At 43.1% G+C, this 15,084-nt stretch overlaps 1 protein-coding gene across 2 annotated transcripts; it reads right to left on the bottom strand.

The window, feature by feature from the left end:
- Nucleotides 1–635: 635 nt before the first annotated feature.
- deaf1 (DEAF1 transcription factor) lies at nt 636–15,020 on the bottom strand. 2 transcript variants are annotated; one of them, XM_028957777.1, is made up of 13 exons: nt 14,604–15,020; nt 13,828–13,925; nt 13,460–13,589; nt 13,085–13,231; nt 12,275–12,414; nt 11,976–12,041; nt 10,401–10,445; nt 9,989–10,112; nt 6,852–6,980; nt 3,255–3,481; nt 2,810–2,881; nt 1,688–1,777; nt 636–961 (listed from the first exon to the last, which is right to left on the bottom strand). In XM_028957777.1, exons 1-13 carry the CDS (start codon nt 14,788–14,790, stop codon nt 845–847), a joined length of 1,572 nt encoding a protein of 523 aa, XP_028813610.1. In that variant the 5' UTR covers nt 14,791–15,020; the 3' UTR covers nt 636–844. The 2 variants fall into 2 exon arrangements, with proteins under 2 accessions (XP_028813610.1, XP_028813612.1); XM_028957779.1 differs by lacking the exon at nt 1,688–1,777.
- Nucleotides 15,021–15,084: the final 64 nt, after the last annotated feature.

Genomic DNA, 15,084 nt, shown 5'->3' with positions numbered 1-15,084 from the left:
GGTCTTTTGTACAGATATCAACTGAGCACATAACTGTTATTACACCGCTCCTGACTGCGAAGATGAAGAATAACTTCATCTGTGACTCAGCCATTTGCCTGGTTGCTAAATAACAGTCAGGTATGAAGCAGATGATTGTCGCTTCGGTTTGGTACTCGTAAATAACAAAAAAATAAAAGTCCTATGAGTGAGTTATGAAAAAGAATGCCTGTCAAGCCTGGAACTAACTGTGATATCATTAGCAAATTAAATATATCTGTGGGTGGGGATAGATTTTGGGCAGGAAATGGACATGACCCAGGCCAGGCTGCACCTGCACCACTGTCACCTGACAGTTTAAGCCACGAAACCCAGTTTTAGAGGTCATGGGACCTGGATTAAATGAAATCAGAACAGCTGTATGGCAGTTTACAGCGATCAGTGAGAAAAACCAGGCTAATCTCCACGATTGTCAACATCCATTAAATAACAGGCACCAGAGAATTTCCCATAAGTCACAGTCCTCCCTCCTTCATGTGTCTTCTGCTCATCAGAGACAGACCAGCAGAGAATTTATTACTGGAGGAAGTGTCATAAATACATAAATACTTGTAACACAAATCCGGAGGAAACAAACATGATCTGTACAATATGCATTTCAGTCAGACTGTATTTAATGAAACTGAAACGGAGAGCAGAAGGCTGTAAAATAAGCCTATTCATCATTTTGAGGGTCATTCAGTGCAATCATTCTTCATAACAAGCTGTACTTCACTAAACAATTCAATATCGACCCACCAACTCTTAGGGCATGAAAGCAAATACACCAGTAAACAATGTAAACATTCACTTGCATATGAACATTCTATATCGTCACTTTCTCGATCTCTAAATCTTGGGTCACTGCTTGGGTCTGCATCACCTCCTGGACAGGGCCTGTAGCACTGGACTGACAGCAGCTGTGCTGGTGTTCCTTCCAGTCCTAAAGGCAGAGGGTTCAGGAGTTAGCGCTGTACATAATCCAAGCTTATTGCATGTAATGCCTGGAATGCCACACCACCCCAGCAATTCTAAAGATGCTGAGGGAGCAGTGGCCATGAAAATTTCCCTTGAGGTTTTGCTTAACAGTTCGGTTTGTTGTTGTGTGCAGGTTTCTTAGTGAGTGTTCCCCCTTAACACACATGTTCAAGTACATTTTTACCACATAGAAGAGGAGCTGTCTGTAGTGCTTCTTGTCTCCGTTTATTATGCATGAATAATGTCATGGCTGATATGATCTTGTTATCCTGACCTCACCGTGCCTCTAGACAGCGAGGTTAACCCCCAATACCGCACACACAAGACCCCTGTCTGTTACTAGGCAATACTTTCTGTTCAATACAATTTCCATGATGCCCCTTCCCCAAAACTTTCAAATTAGTTCAAGTAGAAGAAGTTTGGTCTGCTGGTGCTGCACCGCTGCCATGATCCAGGTCCTTCAGCTGCAACATTAAAAGCCTTGTCTGAAGTAAATTACACCTCTGATAAATTGACTACACCCAATGGTGTACATGCTGGGCGAGCGAGGTCACAGTGAAGGTGAGGGAGTGAAGTCTAAAAGCATTTTGCCCTACTGTTTTTTTTTTTTTATAAACCTACATTTAAAACTCAATTTTTTGCCTTTTCACTTGGACCAAAATATATTGAGTAAGAACACATTCGCTCACACCTTTCTCTGACAAAAGGCAGAGCAGTAGTTGACTTTGTGGCACCCGTTGCACTCGCTAATGGCTTCACGTCCACAGTTCACACACATTTGCTGCAAGAGAGAGAAGGGAGATGGTTTAATAACTCCAATATAGATTTTTAAAAAAACGGACCGACTTTCCTATTCTGCTGAGTGGTTAAGTGAACAAAAAAAAAGTCGATGATTTAAATAACCCAGATCAGCGCCCACATAATAACTCACGACCTTGAGCTCCAGTAGAATAGAACACTACTTTGTGCAATATTAAAACTAATAACCCTGCACTGAAGTACCTGAAAGACACCCACACAGAAACAGGCAAGAGGCATTCATTCATTCTATCATTTACTCATTTAGATTCAAGACTAAATGTTATTTTCTTGAAAAAGGTTCAACATTTCCAGTCATAATAGAACAAAGTGCCTCTATGTTGATTGGCACGTTTATGTGTGCCAGGCTGTGCCAAGCTATCTGGCATTTGCATTATGAAGAGCCCAGACTAGACCACACTGCTCTTATTTTGGACCCTGTTATTGTTGTTGTGGCCGATCGGTGTACAATAATCGAGTATAGTTCCACAGTGCCTTCTCCCTAACTCACACACATTTGCCTCCAGTGCTTCCTAAGTGGGAATGAGATTGGCGTGCTTTGTGCTCGAGTACCACATGCTGCTACAGTATTTCAGCTTCAGAACCTGAACTCCTGCTCAGGCCAAACTGGCTCCCTCAGCAGGGATGTCGAACATGATGGAATTAAAACCTTCCGACATCTTATTGATTTCTAGAACAAACAAAACAAAAAAAAAGCCTCCAGGAGGGCCGATGTGCAAAAAGACCCATCGGGTGCACTTTGCCGTTTGGTTTTTACACTTCCAAGTAAACGCATCAAAGCTGGCAGGCAGCCCCGGGTGCGAGTGTGTGGAGCCTGACAACTCAACGCTGACAGCTATGTGCTCCGGGGGAGGTGCGGTTCATAGACTAGGGCTGCGAGCAAGAGGCGGGTGGCATCTGAGAGGACACTCGGTACGCGTAAAGGCCCACGGGAGCTGACGAAGGCTGATTAATGCGAGACCACCGGGGAGAGGATCCGCAGCCTTCCACTTGCCTTAATAATGATCTCAGTGGTCTTCCCTTCTGGGTCATCCGTGTTCTGGAATGAGAGCTGATTCTGGAACGGCTGCGGAGGGAGAGAGGGAGGGAGGGAAGACGTGTGGTGAAGGACAGAGACGCATGGCAGAGGCACATGCAGTCCCACTGCGCAACACAAGTCAGACAATTACAGAGCTGAGAAAGCCCTGCAGTAAAGCACAGTCATCTTCATCTTCTCTCCAAAAGATGAAACTGGAGGAGCTGCATTATACCTCCAGTCAAATATTGCGATTGAATTTCCAGGAGTTTACGATTTATCTAACATATTTCCACATAATTTACTTTGTTTCGCTGGCTGGAAGCATCTGCAGCCTACATGACTGCTGAGTGACTCATGGAAGCTAAAAAATTATGATAATGGCATAGATGTTGCTACGAGAGGACTTTTTGTTGCGACTCACGTCCTTTCTCGTGCTGTGAGCCTCCTGATTGGCCTGGCTGCTCTGCTTGGCTTGCTCGATCACCGCCTTCAGCTGCTGCACGGAGCTCAGGAGGGTGTTGGCCAGCTCCTCCAGGTAAAGCCAGGTACGCTGCTCCCCCATCTCCAGCCCCCCAGACAAGCCAGGGGAGGCGGCTTTGGTCTGTACCGGCTGGGGGGCCATGGCCAGTGCGGGAAGAGTGGTCAAAACTGCAGGAAAAATTTACAATTATTATACTTATTTCGTGTTCCAGAACTGAATTCCTTTTAACCCTGGCCTAAATCCTGCCAACTCACTTTTTCCCCCGAAAAGAAAGAACAGGAATAAAATGTAGGGCAGAACACTCAAAATGTCAAAGCAAGAAATAATAAAATAATAAAAAGGTACAGAAGCTGGTCAAAGGAAACCAGAAAACATCAGCTCACCTTAAACCTTCACCTAATAAAAAAACTGAAAAAATCATGAAAAGACAAAAAGCCTGCCTGAGAAGCCAAGGAATGTGAAGTCGTAGCTCTATCTCAATTACTTTAGTGGCAGCTCAGTGCAGAAAAGTGACATGCGGGGCAGATTTATGTTCACGTTTACACGAAGCGATTTCCCTACGGTGCCTTTACTGTGTGCCACACGATTCCCCTTAATATGTTCAAGATAAAAAGCAGTTCATGGGTTCAAGGGGACTCACAGGAATAGCAATAATAACATTAATTTCACATGAAATTCAATACAGCGTGGATCATTCTCTGTTTACTGTTTATAGCAGTTACTGCATTATTGCATGCACTCACTCATTTTAAGTAACAACTTAATCCACAGTAGGGTCATAGATGCCAGAGCATCTTATTGCACACATTGCTTATTCAATCATTTATCAGTGTCATTGTCACAAGCAGTTGTTAGTATATCGTTAATTCTTATTTCTCCAGGTCACACAAGGTTATCACATTTAACAACAATTACTCATAATTCTTGAATGAACCAGCAGCACCCTACATTGAATTATTTTAGCCTTCAGAAGAGAAAGTGGTAGTAGCCTAGTGGGTAACACACTCGACCATGAACCAGAAGACCCAGGTTCAAATCCCACTTACTATCATTGTGTCCCTGAGCAAGACACTTAACCCTGAGTGTCTCCAGAGGGGACTGTCCCTGTAACTACTGATTGTAAGTCGCTCTGGATAAGGGTGTCTGATAAATGCCATAAATGTAAATGTAGAAGAGATGTTGTTAAAGCAGCAGAAATTGTAGAACTATGTAAAAAGTGAACCCATCACTTCAGTTTAGTTCTTAAAATGGTGGAAGGATCCTACCACCAGTCTCGCGCTCTTCACCTTCTTACCTTAAGGAAGAAGGTTCCAAGGCATGTTGGATCAAGCCTTTATGCACACAAAACTGTGATGCTATGTGTTTTAGTTTTTGTGTTGTCTGCATATCCCGTGCAATACTACAGTTCTGAGTTGTCTTGTGCTGTTTTTGCATAGCAACATCTTGCATCGCCATGCACTGTATAGATGGTTGCAATGACAACAACATCTTAGTTGACTACTTGAGTAGAGAACTTGTTAATGAATTCAGCATGACGGGCAGGAGGCAGCGTTTGTCTTTTCATTTTCTGAGGAGAACTGTAGGCAGGGGTATTTCAAGGCAATACAGCCTCCATAAATTTCATATAAATAATATCAATAACATATATTTTTACAAATTAGAATTTTTACACTGCTCACATTCACTAAGGACTGCTTTAAACAACCATGCTAATAATGTGCACTTAAATAAAAAAACATGCCCAGCTCTCACATTTATCTCACATGCCCACAAATGCCCTGTACATTATGAAAATTATGTTTATGTTTATTTTGACATGTCACTTGTATAAAATCTCTAATTGTATAAAACGGCCTATAATAAACTTGGTGCCAATGTCATTCACCTTTTCCTCCAGCTGTGTTAAACCCTCTTCTGAAATCAGTTTATGTCAAGTGCTGTGTTTAGCCTCATAATCTGCACTCAACACACACACACACACGCACACACACACACACACATAGAGAGATAGCATTTGAGTTAAGAGGGGCAGAGAGATGTCTTCTTGATCTAAGTAATCCCCCCAAGGACCTCCACTTACTAAGCCATTTTCTGGAAAACAGGATCAATGGCCCTGTGGCAATGTTATCTTCAAAGACAATGAATTACAAAGCCGAGAGGATGAAGACAAATGCAAAAACAAACAAACAAACCAAAAAGCTGTGCTTTGCTCTTTTTTAAGTACGGTGGACGTATTCCAAGCTCATGCATGGCGTTCGGAGAGAGCTGCCAAAACACAACCCAATCAGAGGCTTCCCTGCCACAATGCCTTCTAAAACACACCCTACAGAGGGCAGATCCTCTCACGTCACTCACCAGCTAACGTGGGACGCGGCACGAGTGCCACGGAGGGCCGCTAGTGTGTGAAAGTGCCCCCTGCATTCATCTCTGTCAGGCGGCGTAATTGTTTGCGGAATTTTCAGGCAGCGGAGTGGGGATGAGGACGGGAGGGATTGGATGAAGGAGTGGGACTACGGAACAGGGCACACTGGAACAGGACTGTAAATTAGGACAATTACATCTGGCAGAAGTGGTTCCCGGCGTCCTTGAATGCCAGTTGCTTTGGGGCGTGTGGAACAGCTGTGAGAAGCCAAATATATCTATATATATATATATATTTATGCCACTGTGTCATTCTCCTGGTTTCATAACAATTTCAAGAAATTGGCACACTGTCATGACACAGAACACAATTTCAATTTACACGATTTTTAATTAACCCTCCACCGCGGCCGTTGACACTTTAGCAGTAAACTTGGCATAAAGACTGTAAGGAAAGTGGGACTAGTCTCCAGTTCCTGCTACTGTTATTACAATAGTGGGTTTTAAATTGCTACCACTTTGTACAACATAGATATTGTAATATAGCTCATTTTGAGTCACTTTACTGATCACAGAATATTATGAAAAATACTCATGATTTCGGCAAAAAAATGTATTATAGCATAATAATGTATTATAAGCATATTTGGTGCTCAGCGCAAAGTCCATAGTATAATGTATTATTGCATAAACATTATCATGATATTAAATGTATGCAGTTTCTTTCTCAGACCACATTGCCCAGTTAACAGGAAAGAAATGCAGCCTGAAGCCATCCACACTGAATCACGGATCCTCTCCTAATAAAAAAAAAAAAAAACAGGACAAATAGCTGCTTAACATTCACAGCTCTGGGACTTCTAGCAGTAGCTTGCCTTGGATGGAGGTTCCTATTTGCGGAGCGATCCCCTGGGAGCTCGTTAGAGAGAGATATAGAGGAGAGGAAGACCATTTAGACTGACCCATTGCCCAATCACCAAGCAGAATTAGTTTGGACATTCCTCACTACAGACAACATGACTAATAGACACTCAGATCCCACTGACAAAGGCCAAACCGTAGCCTATTACGCAGAGTCGGGCTCCTTCAATTCGGAAAAACACACATACACACAGACTATCTTCCTCTGCTAAATAAGAAGCGCCGGTAGACAGGCTGGCAGCTTGAGGGACGTACCAGCAGTGCTGGTGAAGACATCTGCCGGCGCAGGGCTCTCAGACATGATGGCTGCTGTGTCACCTGTGGTTGTCCGATCGAAGGTCAGCGTCCCTGAAGTAGTGATCTGTCCCGATGGTGAGACGGTGACTGACAGGGAGGCAATAAACACACAGTCATACATTATTGCTTAAGTTATTCTCATATTGATATGACTTGTGACTTTCAGGTCACTTTGAAAAGTAACCAGCGCTGAATGATGCTGGTTATGAATTCATTTTGTTGACACATGAATGTGTCATTGTTTCATTTACAGGCCACAATCCCCCCCGCATATCAAACACATCCATTACAATTCAAGGGACTTCGCAGCACCCATATATCCTGCTTTTAACACGATAATCTCTGTTTTTAATAGAGCCGTGAATGGAAAAACGTATGAGTCAACACCACCACACAATCTCCATCATGTGACAGCATGTCACGCTCACAAGCCAAAAAAAGACTTTACATTACAAATATCCTTTAATGTAGACATTTACCCTTGAAAAAAATGAAATGTGAAACAGATCTGACTCAATTTGCAATAAACAACTAACACTGATGCACTATGATATAAAAGTTGGAGAACTACTAATATAAACAGATAAACAAGATAAATAGACCAATTCATTTATGGGTCTGAATTTGCAGCTGAAAAACAGATACATTTGAGCATCATTAGGCAAGGCAGGCGATGGCGGCATTAAATCCCCACTAAAAGACAATTACCATACAACAACCTGTCTCTTCCCCACTCACTTGAATTCTTAAAAGCCTGCAGGCAGTGTCAAATCTGGACGGATAGTCTAAGCCCCTATTATCTGTAAAATCCTGCATTCACCTCCAAAACCAAAACTAGATTTTAGAAGTCAGAACTGTTCAGAAGTCAGAATTGAAATTATTATATTCTACTTATATTTTAAAAAATTAAAGTGAAGTGAAAGTGATTGGTTGTCACATGTGACACAGCACAGCACACAGTGCACATAGTGAAATGTGTCCTCTGCAGTGTGCAGCCATGACAGGCGCTCGGGGAGCAGTGTGTGGGGACGGTGCTTTGCTCAGTGGCACCTTTGCGGCTTGAACCTGCAACCTTCTGATTACGGGGCTGCTTCCTCACCCACTAGGCCACCACTGCCCCACATATATACAGGGAGTGCAGAATTATTAGGCAAATTAGTATTTTGTCCACATCATCCTCTTCATGCATGTTGTCTTACTCCAAGCTCGAAAGCCTACTACCAATTAAGCATATTAGGTGATGTGTCTCTGTAATGAGAAGGGGTGTGGTCTAATGACATCAACACCCTATATCAGGTGTGCATAATTATTAGGCAACTTCCCTTCCTTTGGCAAAATGGGTCAAAAGAAGGACTTAACAGGCTCAGAAAAGTCAAAAATAGTGAGATATCTTGCAGAGGGATGCAGCACTCTTAAAATTGCAAAGCTTCTGAAGCGAGATCATCGAACAATCAAGCGTTTCATTCAAAATAGTCAACAGGGTCGCAAGAAGCGTGTGGAAAAACCAAGGCGCAAAATAACTGCCCATGAACTGAGAAAAGTCAAGCGTGCAGCTGCCAAGATGCCACTTGCCACCAGTTTGGCCATATTTCAGAGCTGCAACATCACTGGAGTGCCCAAAAGCACAAGGTGTGCAATACTCAGAGACACGGCCAAGGTAAGAAAGGCTGAAAGACGACCACCACTGAACGAGACACACAAGCTGAAACGTCAAGACTGGGCCAAGAAATATCTCAAGACTGATTTTTCTAAGGTTTTATGGACTGATGAAATGAGAGTGAGTCTTGATGGGCCAGATGGATGGGCCCGTGGCTGGATTGGTAAAGGGCAGAGAGCTCCAGTCGGACTCAGACGCCAGCAAGGTGGAGGTGGAGTACTGGTTTGGGCTGGTATCATCAAAGGTGAGCTTGTGGGGCCTTTTCGAGTTGAGGATGGAGTCAAGCTCAACTCCCAGTCCCACTGCCAGTTTCTGGAAGACACCTTCTTCAAGTAGTGGTACAGGAAGAAGTCTGCATCCTTCAAGAAAAACATAATTTTCATGCAGGACAATGCTCCATCACACGCGTCCAAGTACTCCACAGCGTGGCTGGCAAGAAAGGGTATAAAAGAAGAAAAACTAATGACATGGCCTCCTTGTTCACCTGATCTGAACACCATTGAGAACCTGTGGTCCATCATCAAATGTGAGATTTACAAGGAGGGAAAACAGTACACCTCTCTGAACAGTGTCTGGGAGGCTGTGGTTGCTGCTGCACGCAATGTTGATGGTGAACAGATCAAAACACTGACAGAATCCATGGATGGCAGGCTTTTGAGTGTCCTTGCAAAGAAAGGTGGCTATATTGGTCGCTGATTTGTTTTTGTTTTGTTTTTGAATGTCAGAAATGTATATTTGTGAATGTGGAGATGTTATATTGGTTTCACTATTAAAAATAAATAATTGAAATGGGTATATATTTGTTTTTGGTTAAGTTGCCTAATAATTATTCACCTTCACATACAGATATCCCCCTAAAATAGCTAAAAACAAACTAAAAACTACTTCCAAAAACATTCAGCTTTGATATTAATGAGTTTTTTGGGTTCATTGAGAACATGGTTGTTGTTCAATAATACAATTATTCCTCAAAAATACAACTTGCCTAATAATTCTGCACTCCCTGTATTGTATATTTCTGCCGCTGTCCTGTTTGTGTTCTGTCAATACCATCAGTATCGTTGTGTTCTGGAACGTGTTATTTCTTCTGTAGTGTATGTTTTAATGTACATGGCATTAAAGCTCAACTGAGCCGCAGTAGTTTTATGCAGGACACACAGTAATCAAAATTTTTCTTTGGTCGACCAAGAAAATGACTTTGTATGTGTGGAAAAAATGAAGAGAAAAAGTTAGTGTGGTGCAGTGCTTAGCATAATCTCTATTGTGGAAGTTGCTTGCATAAAAGCTTTTTCTAATGATCGGGTTCCCTTAGTGAGGAAAGAGAACAGTATTTAGCCAAATAAGCAAAAATGAAGTTTGTCCTTAACACAGATTTAAAAAAAAAAAAAAAACTAAAAAACTTTAAATTAGGGTAGTGAAGTAGACCGGTGAGACTTACAAGTTGTTCCTGGTGTAAGGGTGATATTTTTGGCAGGCTGAATATTTTTTTTTTCCAGTGTGGTAGGACACTCTGTCTCTTTCTTGCGTCTCTTGTACGGGACAAATAATCTCACAGGGCCTGTCTGGAAGAAATGTGGATGAGAATCGGAAGCGATTGTTTTTTAGTTTTAAATGGTTTTAAGCAGGAAATATCATTTTAATTCTTTGTTCAAAATAAATAAAAAACCCTTTGTAATTTCAAAGTCATTTGTTTACATGATGCATCAATTGCAACTTTGGTTTGAACTTTTAAACAAGGGAAACAAAGGGATTTGTATGCTTCACTCTTACTAATCAGGAGGCACCTCTGTACATATGAAGTACATAAACCTCGTCATAAAAGGTTCATTTTGCACGGTTATTCAAATTACCATATTGATGCTCTCTGCGCTGAACGATGCCCCTTCCTTGGCACACTGAAAAAGAAAGACCTCATGATAGGGCAATCGATTGTAAAAATATAAGATTTAAGAAGTTTATTGTCATATACGCATTAGACACATATACATGTTAGAACCATATAATTAAATTCTTAATTTTATTGCTCACCCTCACATTCAGAGAAAACATTCTTATAAACATATAGTAAACATATAGTGCCTAAAGACATACAGTAACTTACAAATATGAGTATATGAGTAGATCAGATTAAGTTGATCTTTAATTTTGTTCAAGAGTCTGATTGCCTGATGAAAAAATCTTGTTGTGCCAGATTTTACACTTGTGTAGCATCTTCCTGAGGGGAGTGGGAGTGAACAGGGTGTGTATTGTCATTATGTTGCGGGGCTTCCTGATTACCCTACAGAAAGGGGGAGGTTATTCCAAAGATGTACTGTGCACATGTCATGAAGTGAAATGTGTCCTCTGCTTTTAACCCATCACCCTGAGTCAGCAGCGGGCAGCCATGACAGGCGCCCAGGGAGCAGTGTGTGGGGACGGTGCCCTGCTCAGTGGCACCTTGGCGGATCGGCAACCTTCTGATTATGGGGCCACTTCCTTAACCACTAGGCCACCACTGCCCCATGAAGATGAAGTTGCCATGCCATACTGTGATGGAGCAGGTGACACCATTTTTATGACAATTTTCTTCTGCTTCCTCAGAAAGTTCAATGCTCGGTTGATGAGTTGTTGTGTGAGCACATGTCTGATCCTTGCTGATGTACGATTTTCACTCTCTCCACTTCAGCTTCCCCAATATGAATGGGAGTGTGCTGTGACTTCTTTTTCCTGGGGTCGATGATCATCTCCCTGGTTTTATGGGCGTTCCTAGGGAATTTGTTTTCCTGACACCAGGCCACAAGTCCCATCACCTCTGTTCATGGGTAAACTGGGTGGTGCAGGGTGCCTTGGGGGCAAGCTGTGCTGATTATTGTTGTGCTTGATGTCTGGTTACCAACTCTCACTGACTGGGTGAGACCAGTGGGAGACCAGCTTCATCATTATCTCAACATCAAACTATCAATTAAAAAAAACCATTAACAGTTACTAGGAAAACATTTAACTGCGCAGTATGGCTTTCAGTGATCTTCTAATAATCTGGTTCTTTAGAAATGTCTCGATGATTCTGCAATTATATTGTTATTTGCAGATGAATGTAACACTAATACTGCATGAAGTTGTTCTTCATCATCCTGGACACGTAACATGTCATGAAAACAGCAGTGTCTTACATTTAACCTCTCCTTCAACCTCTCCTTCCTCTCTGACTGAAATTACAATGAGCTGAGCCCGCCTTTGTCTGAGGGCGCACGTCTCTCCTGAACATTACCTACACACCAGTCTGCTATGCATGACAAACAAGCACACGAATCGTAGTAAACAAGATGCTCAGTGGCACCTCAGTGGCACCTTGGCGGATTGGGATTCGAACCGGCAACCTTCTGATTGCGGGGCCGCTTCCTTAACCGCTAGGCTACTGTAAGTGTTAGAGGCTGATTTGAACTCACCACTGAGAGATCGTCACAGCAAGCAGAACATGTACAGGACGCTGCATGGGGGTTCAGTATCCGCTCCTAAATGAATCCAAAGGCACAAACAAATACCATTTCACCATTTATTAGGCAACATACACCATGATCAAGGGTTTTTCACCAATCCATGTATGTTTTCATATTTCATCATTTAATCAATACAAATGTTATAATAGTAAATATTCATTTAATGTTCACTGCTGTTCTAAACTGGACTGTACATACAGTACAACATTTATAGGTTGGAACTGAGGGGAAAAAAAAAAAAAAGACACCTGTATGAGGCACTGAAGGGGTCTTCCGGCATAACGAATACTCCGCTTCCAGTCTTTACTGCTGGCCCGGCCTGACAAGCCTTCAAACTCGGTGGGTGTGTACCAGTTGCTGTTATGTTTTATGCATCGGCCTTTTCCCCCTGAGATAAACGTGAAAACCAATAACCCGATTTGCAGAATAGTGAAAGTGAATGTGAAGTAATTATCATTCAGAGACACTGCAGCACAGCACACGGTGACACAACTAAATGTGTCCTCTGCTTTTAACCATCACCCTTGGTGAGCAGTGGGCAGCCATGACAGGTGCCCGGGGAGCAGTGTGTGGGGACGGTGCTTTGCTCAGTGACACCTCAGTGGCACCTTGGCGGTTTGGGATTCGAACCGGCAACCTTCTGATTATGGGGCCACTTTCTTAACCGTTAAGCCATAATAAAATGAGTTAAATTTTGAGGTGGTTCACTACATTTTTTGATGTGTGACTATTTATAATTTTCCCAATACATCTTGATTTTTTTCTCTTTTGGTGTCATCTGTTGCTTTTTTTGCCATTTTATGTCATTTGGTTGTCTAGAGCTATAACTAACCTCTCAGATAATTTTTCCCCCTTCACATTCTGAAGATATTGTCCCATTTCCTTACACAGTTTCCTGCCCAGAGCTTCTGAGTAGGACGCAGATGCACGCTGTCTTGTGTATATGAAATTAATTCACTGATATGAATACACTTCATTGCTCGCTGATTAAAAGACTGAGCAGGCTGGAGCGCATGTGTTCTTTGGTGTTTTGGCTCCCTCGGGTGGCGGACACGTACCTGAGCCCAGGCGGCTTTTGCACAGTATGCCACTGGTGTTTCTGCAGCGGACAGGCAGCTCGCTGTCATACACAGAGGGGTCCCAGTTATACTTCGAGCTGTCTTTCTCGTGCCCCTGGTCTATAGGTGTGGAAGGTGTCTGTGGCACTTGATGGCAGGAAAAGAGCACATATCAGCATATGCAAGCTGCCTTAAACATATTCAAAGGTTAAATGATCATGCTGGCTGTGTTTTCATTGCAAGTTATTATATGGTAATCATACAGTACAAGGATTATTGTCTCATAAGGCACTGAGAATAAAAATCTAATGGCCAATGCAGGCTCGAAGGGTATGTCAAATCATAAAAATAAGATTTTTATTATAAGTAACCAACCTGGGTTGTCGGGTGAAGGAGACCCCTTCAGTCCACTCGCATCCACTATGCTTCCATCTGTGTGCACTACTATCAACGTGGCCTTCTGGGTACTGAGACTGTCACTTATCTGCAGGGTCGTCCTGCCCGTCTGTATAAGAAAGGAAAAGAAAGGTCTCTTTGGTTTTCTCACTGTCGCCTTTAGACACTTGGCTTAGGATCTTCATGCCAGTGTAGATTGACACCTGAAAAGAAAGCTCTCTCTGAGTAGCATTATACGAGACTCAATTTCAGTTTCTCAAGATCAAATCTCTACGACAAAACACACAAACACGTGGGACATAATCTTAACATTTAAAACTGATATTCCCAGAACAAAAGTGACTCACAAGAACATGTTCAGGGATGGCGGCGGATGTGGCAACAGATGTAGTGAACACATTGTCCTCTGCACCCTGAACGTCCCCAACTGTAACTGTTGTGACCTCTGTTGAAAGATAATGCGGATTAAAAAATAATTAAATATCGTCACCTTGATCTGTGACATGATCCACGGGATAGCAATGATCAATGCAAACCGTGTAGAGATTCTGGAACCCATCTAGCTGCTATAGGAAGTGGGTAGTTTATCAATTTGTGATCTGATCTAAACGGTCGATGGGCACTACTTATAATATTCTAGAAATTAGGCTTGTGTATTGGCAAGGACCTCACGGTACGAAACTTGTCACGATATAATGTTACACTTTATATATTGAAAACCTTCTGCGACTTCACTCTGCCCGAGAAGCCGGGCAGTGATTAAAAAGCACCCAGTTGTACAGCGCCACCTACAGGAGTCGCACGCTCACTGGAGAAAGCGCTCGACACCCCCTAATAGATATTAATGCAAAAACAAAATTTTTGTCATGTCATTTGTCTAGTCCAGCTGCACATTTTTACAGAGCACATTAAAAGTATGCGTGACATAACTAATGGCAAGCATCGATTTTACTTTCTTCAAAAATGACATGAAACTAGTTTATAAGGTAAAACACGTCTGTTGTTTGGAATTGGGCATGAAATGCGACGTGAAGCGTCCCCTGCTGCTGCATGTGTAAACCACGAGTGTCTCGTCAGCTCGGGCGTGTAAACGTCACAGTGCAGAATCCGCCCATAAACTTTCCTGCAAACGCGCTTTCTGCCTCGTCTGGGTTCGGCAGCGACTCGGCTCCGATGTCGATGCCGGCCGCTCGCCCCATCACAGTCATCGTCGTGCCTTCGGCCTCCGACTCGGTATCCGAGCCCTCCCCCTCCTCCCCGGGCGCCTCGTGCAGCGCCAGCTCCTTCGTCGCCGATTCAGACTCGTCCATTTGCGCGGCGCCTCCCGAAACCTGCCGAATTCGTCCGAATGTGGAGCGCGCGGTCCCGGCGACGGAGGGGACGGAGTCGCGCCGCTCGCTCGCGCGCTCGGCGCATTTAATGTCGCGCCGGCCGGCGCACGTCACAGCGCGGCGCGATGTTAAAATAATAAAAAAATAAAGAAATGGCTCCCGACTCTCTTTATGTTCGTAGGATCAAGTCACAGGAAGGAGCCAGGGCGGAAATTACCGAAAGAAGCCGACGTGACACGAGATGACGCTCGGCGAGTGACGTCAGCGAGTTCA

This window comes from Denticeps clupeoides, chromosome 17 (assembly GCF_900700375.1).
Source record: "Denticeps clupeoides chromosome 17, fDenClu1.1, whole genome shotgun sequence".
NCBI classification, from domain to species: Eukaryota; Metazoa; Chordata; class Actinopteri; order Clupeiformes; family Denticipitidae; genus Denticeps; species Denticeps clupeoides.
Note: the sequence above shows the minus strand (reverse complement) of the source record. Positions and strands in the feature narration are given on the sequence as shown.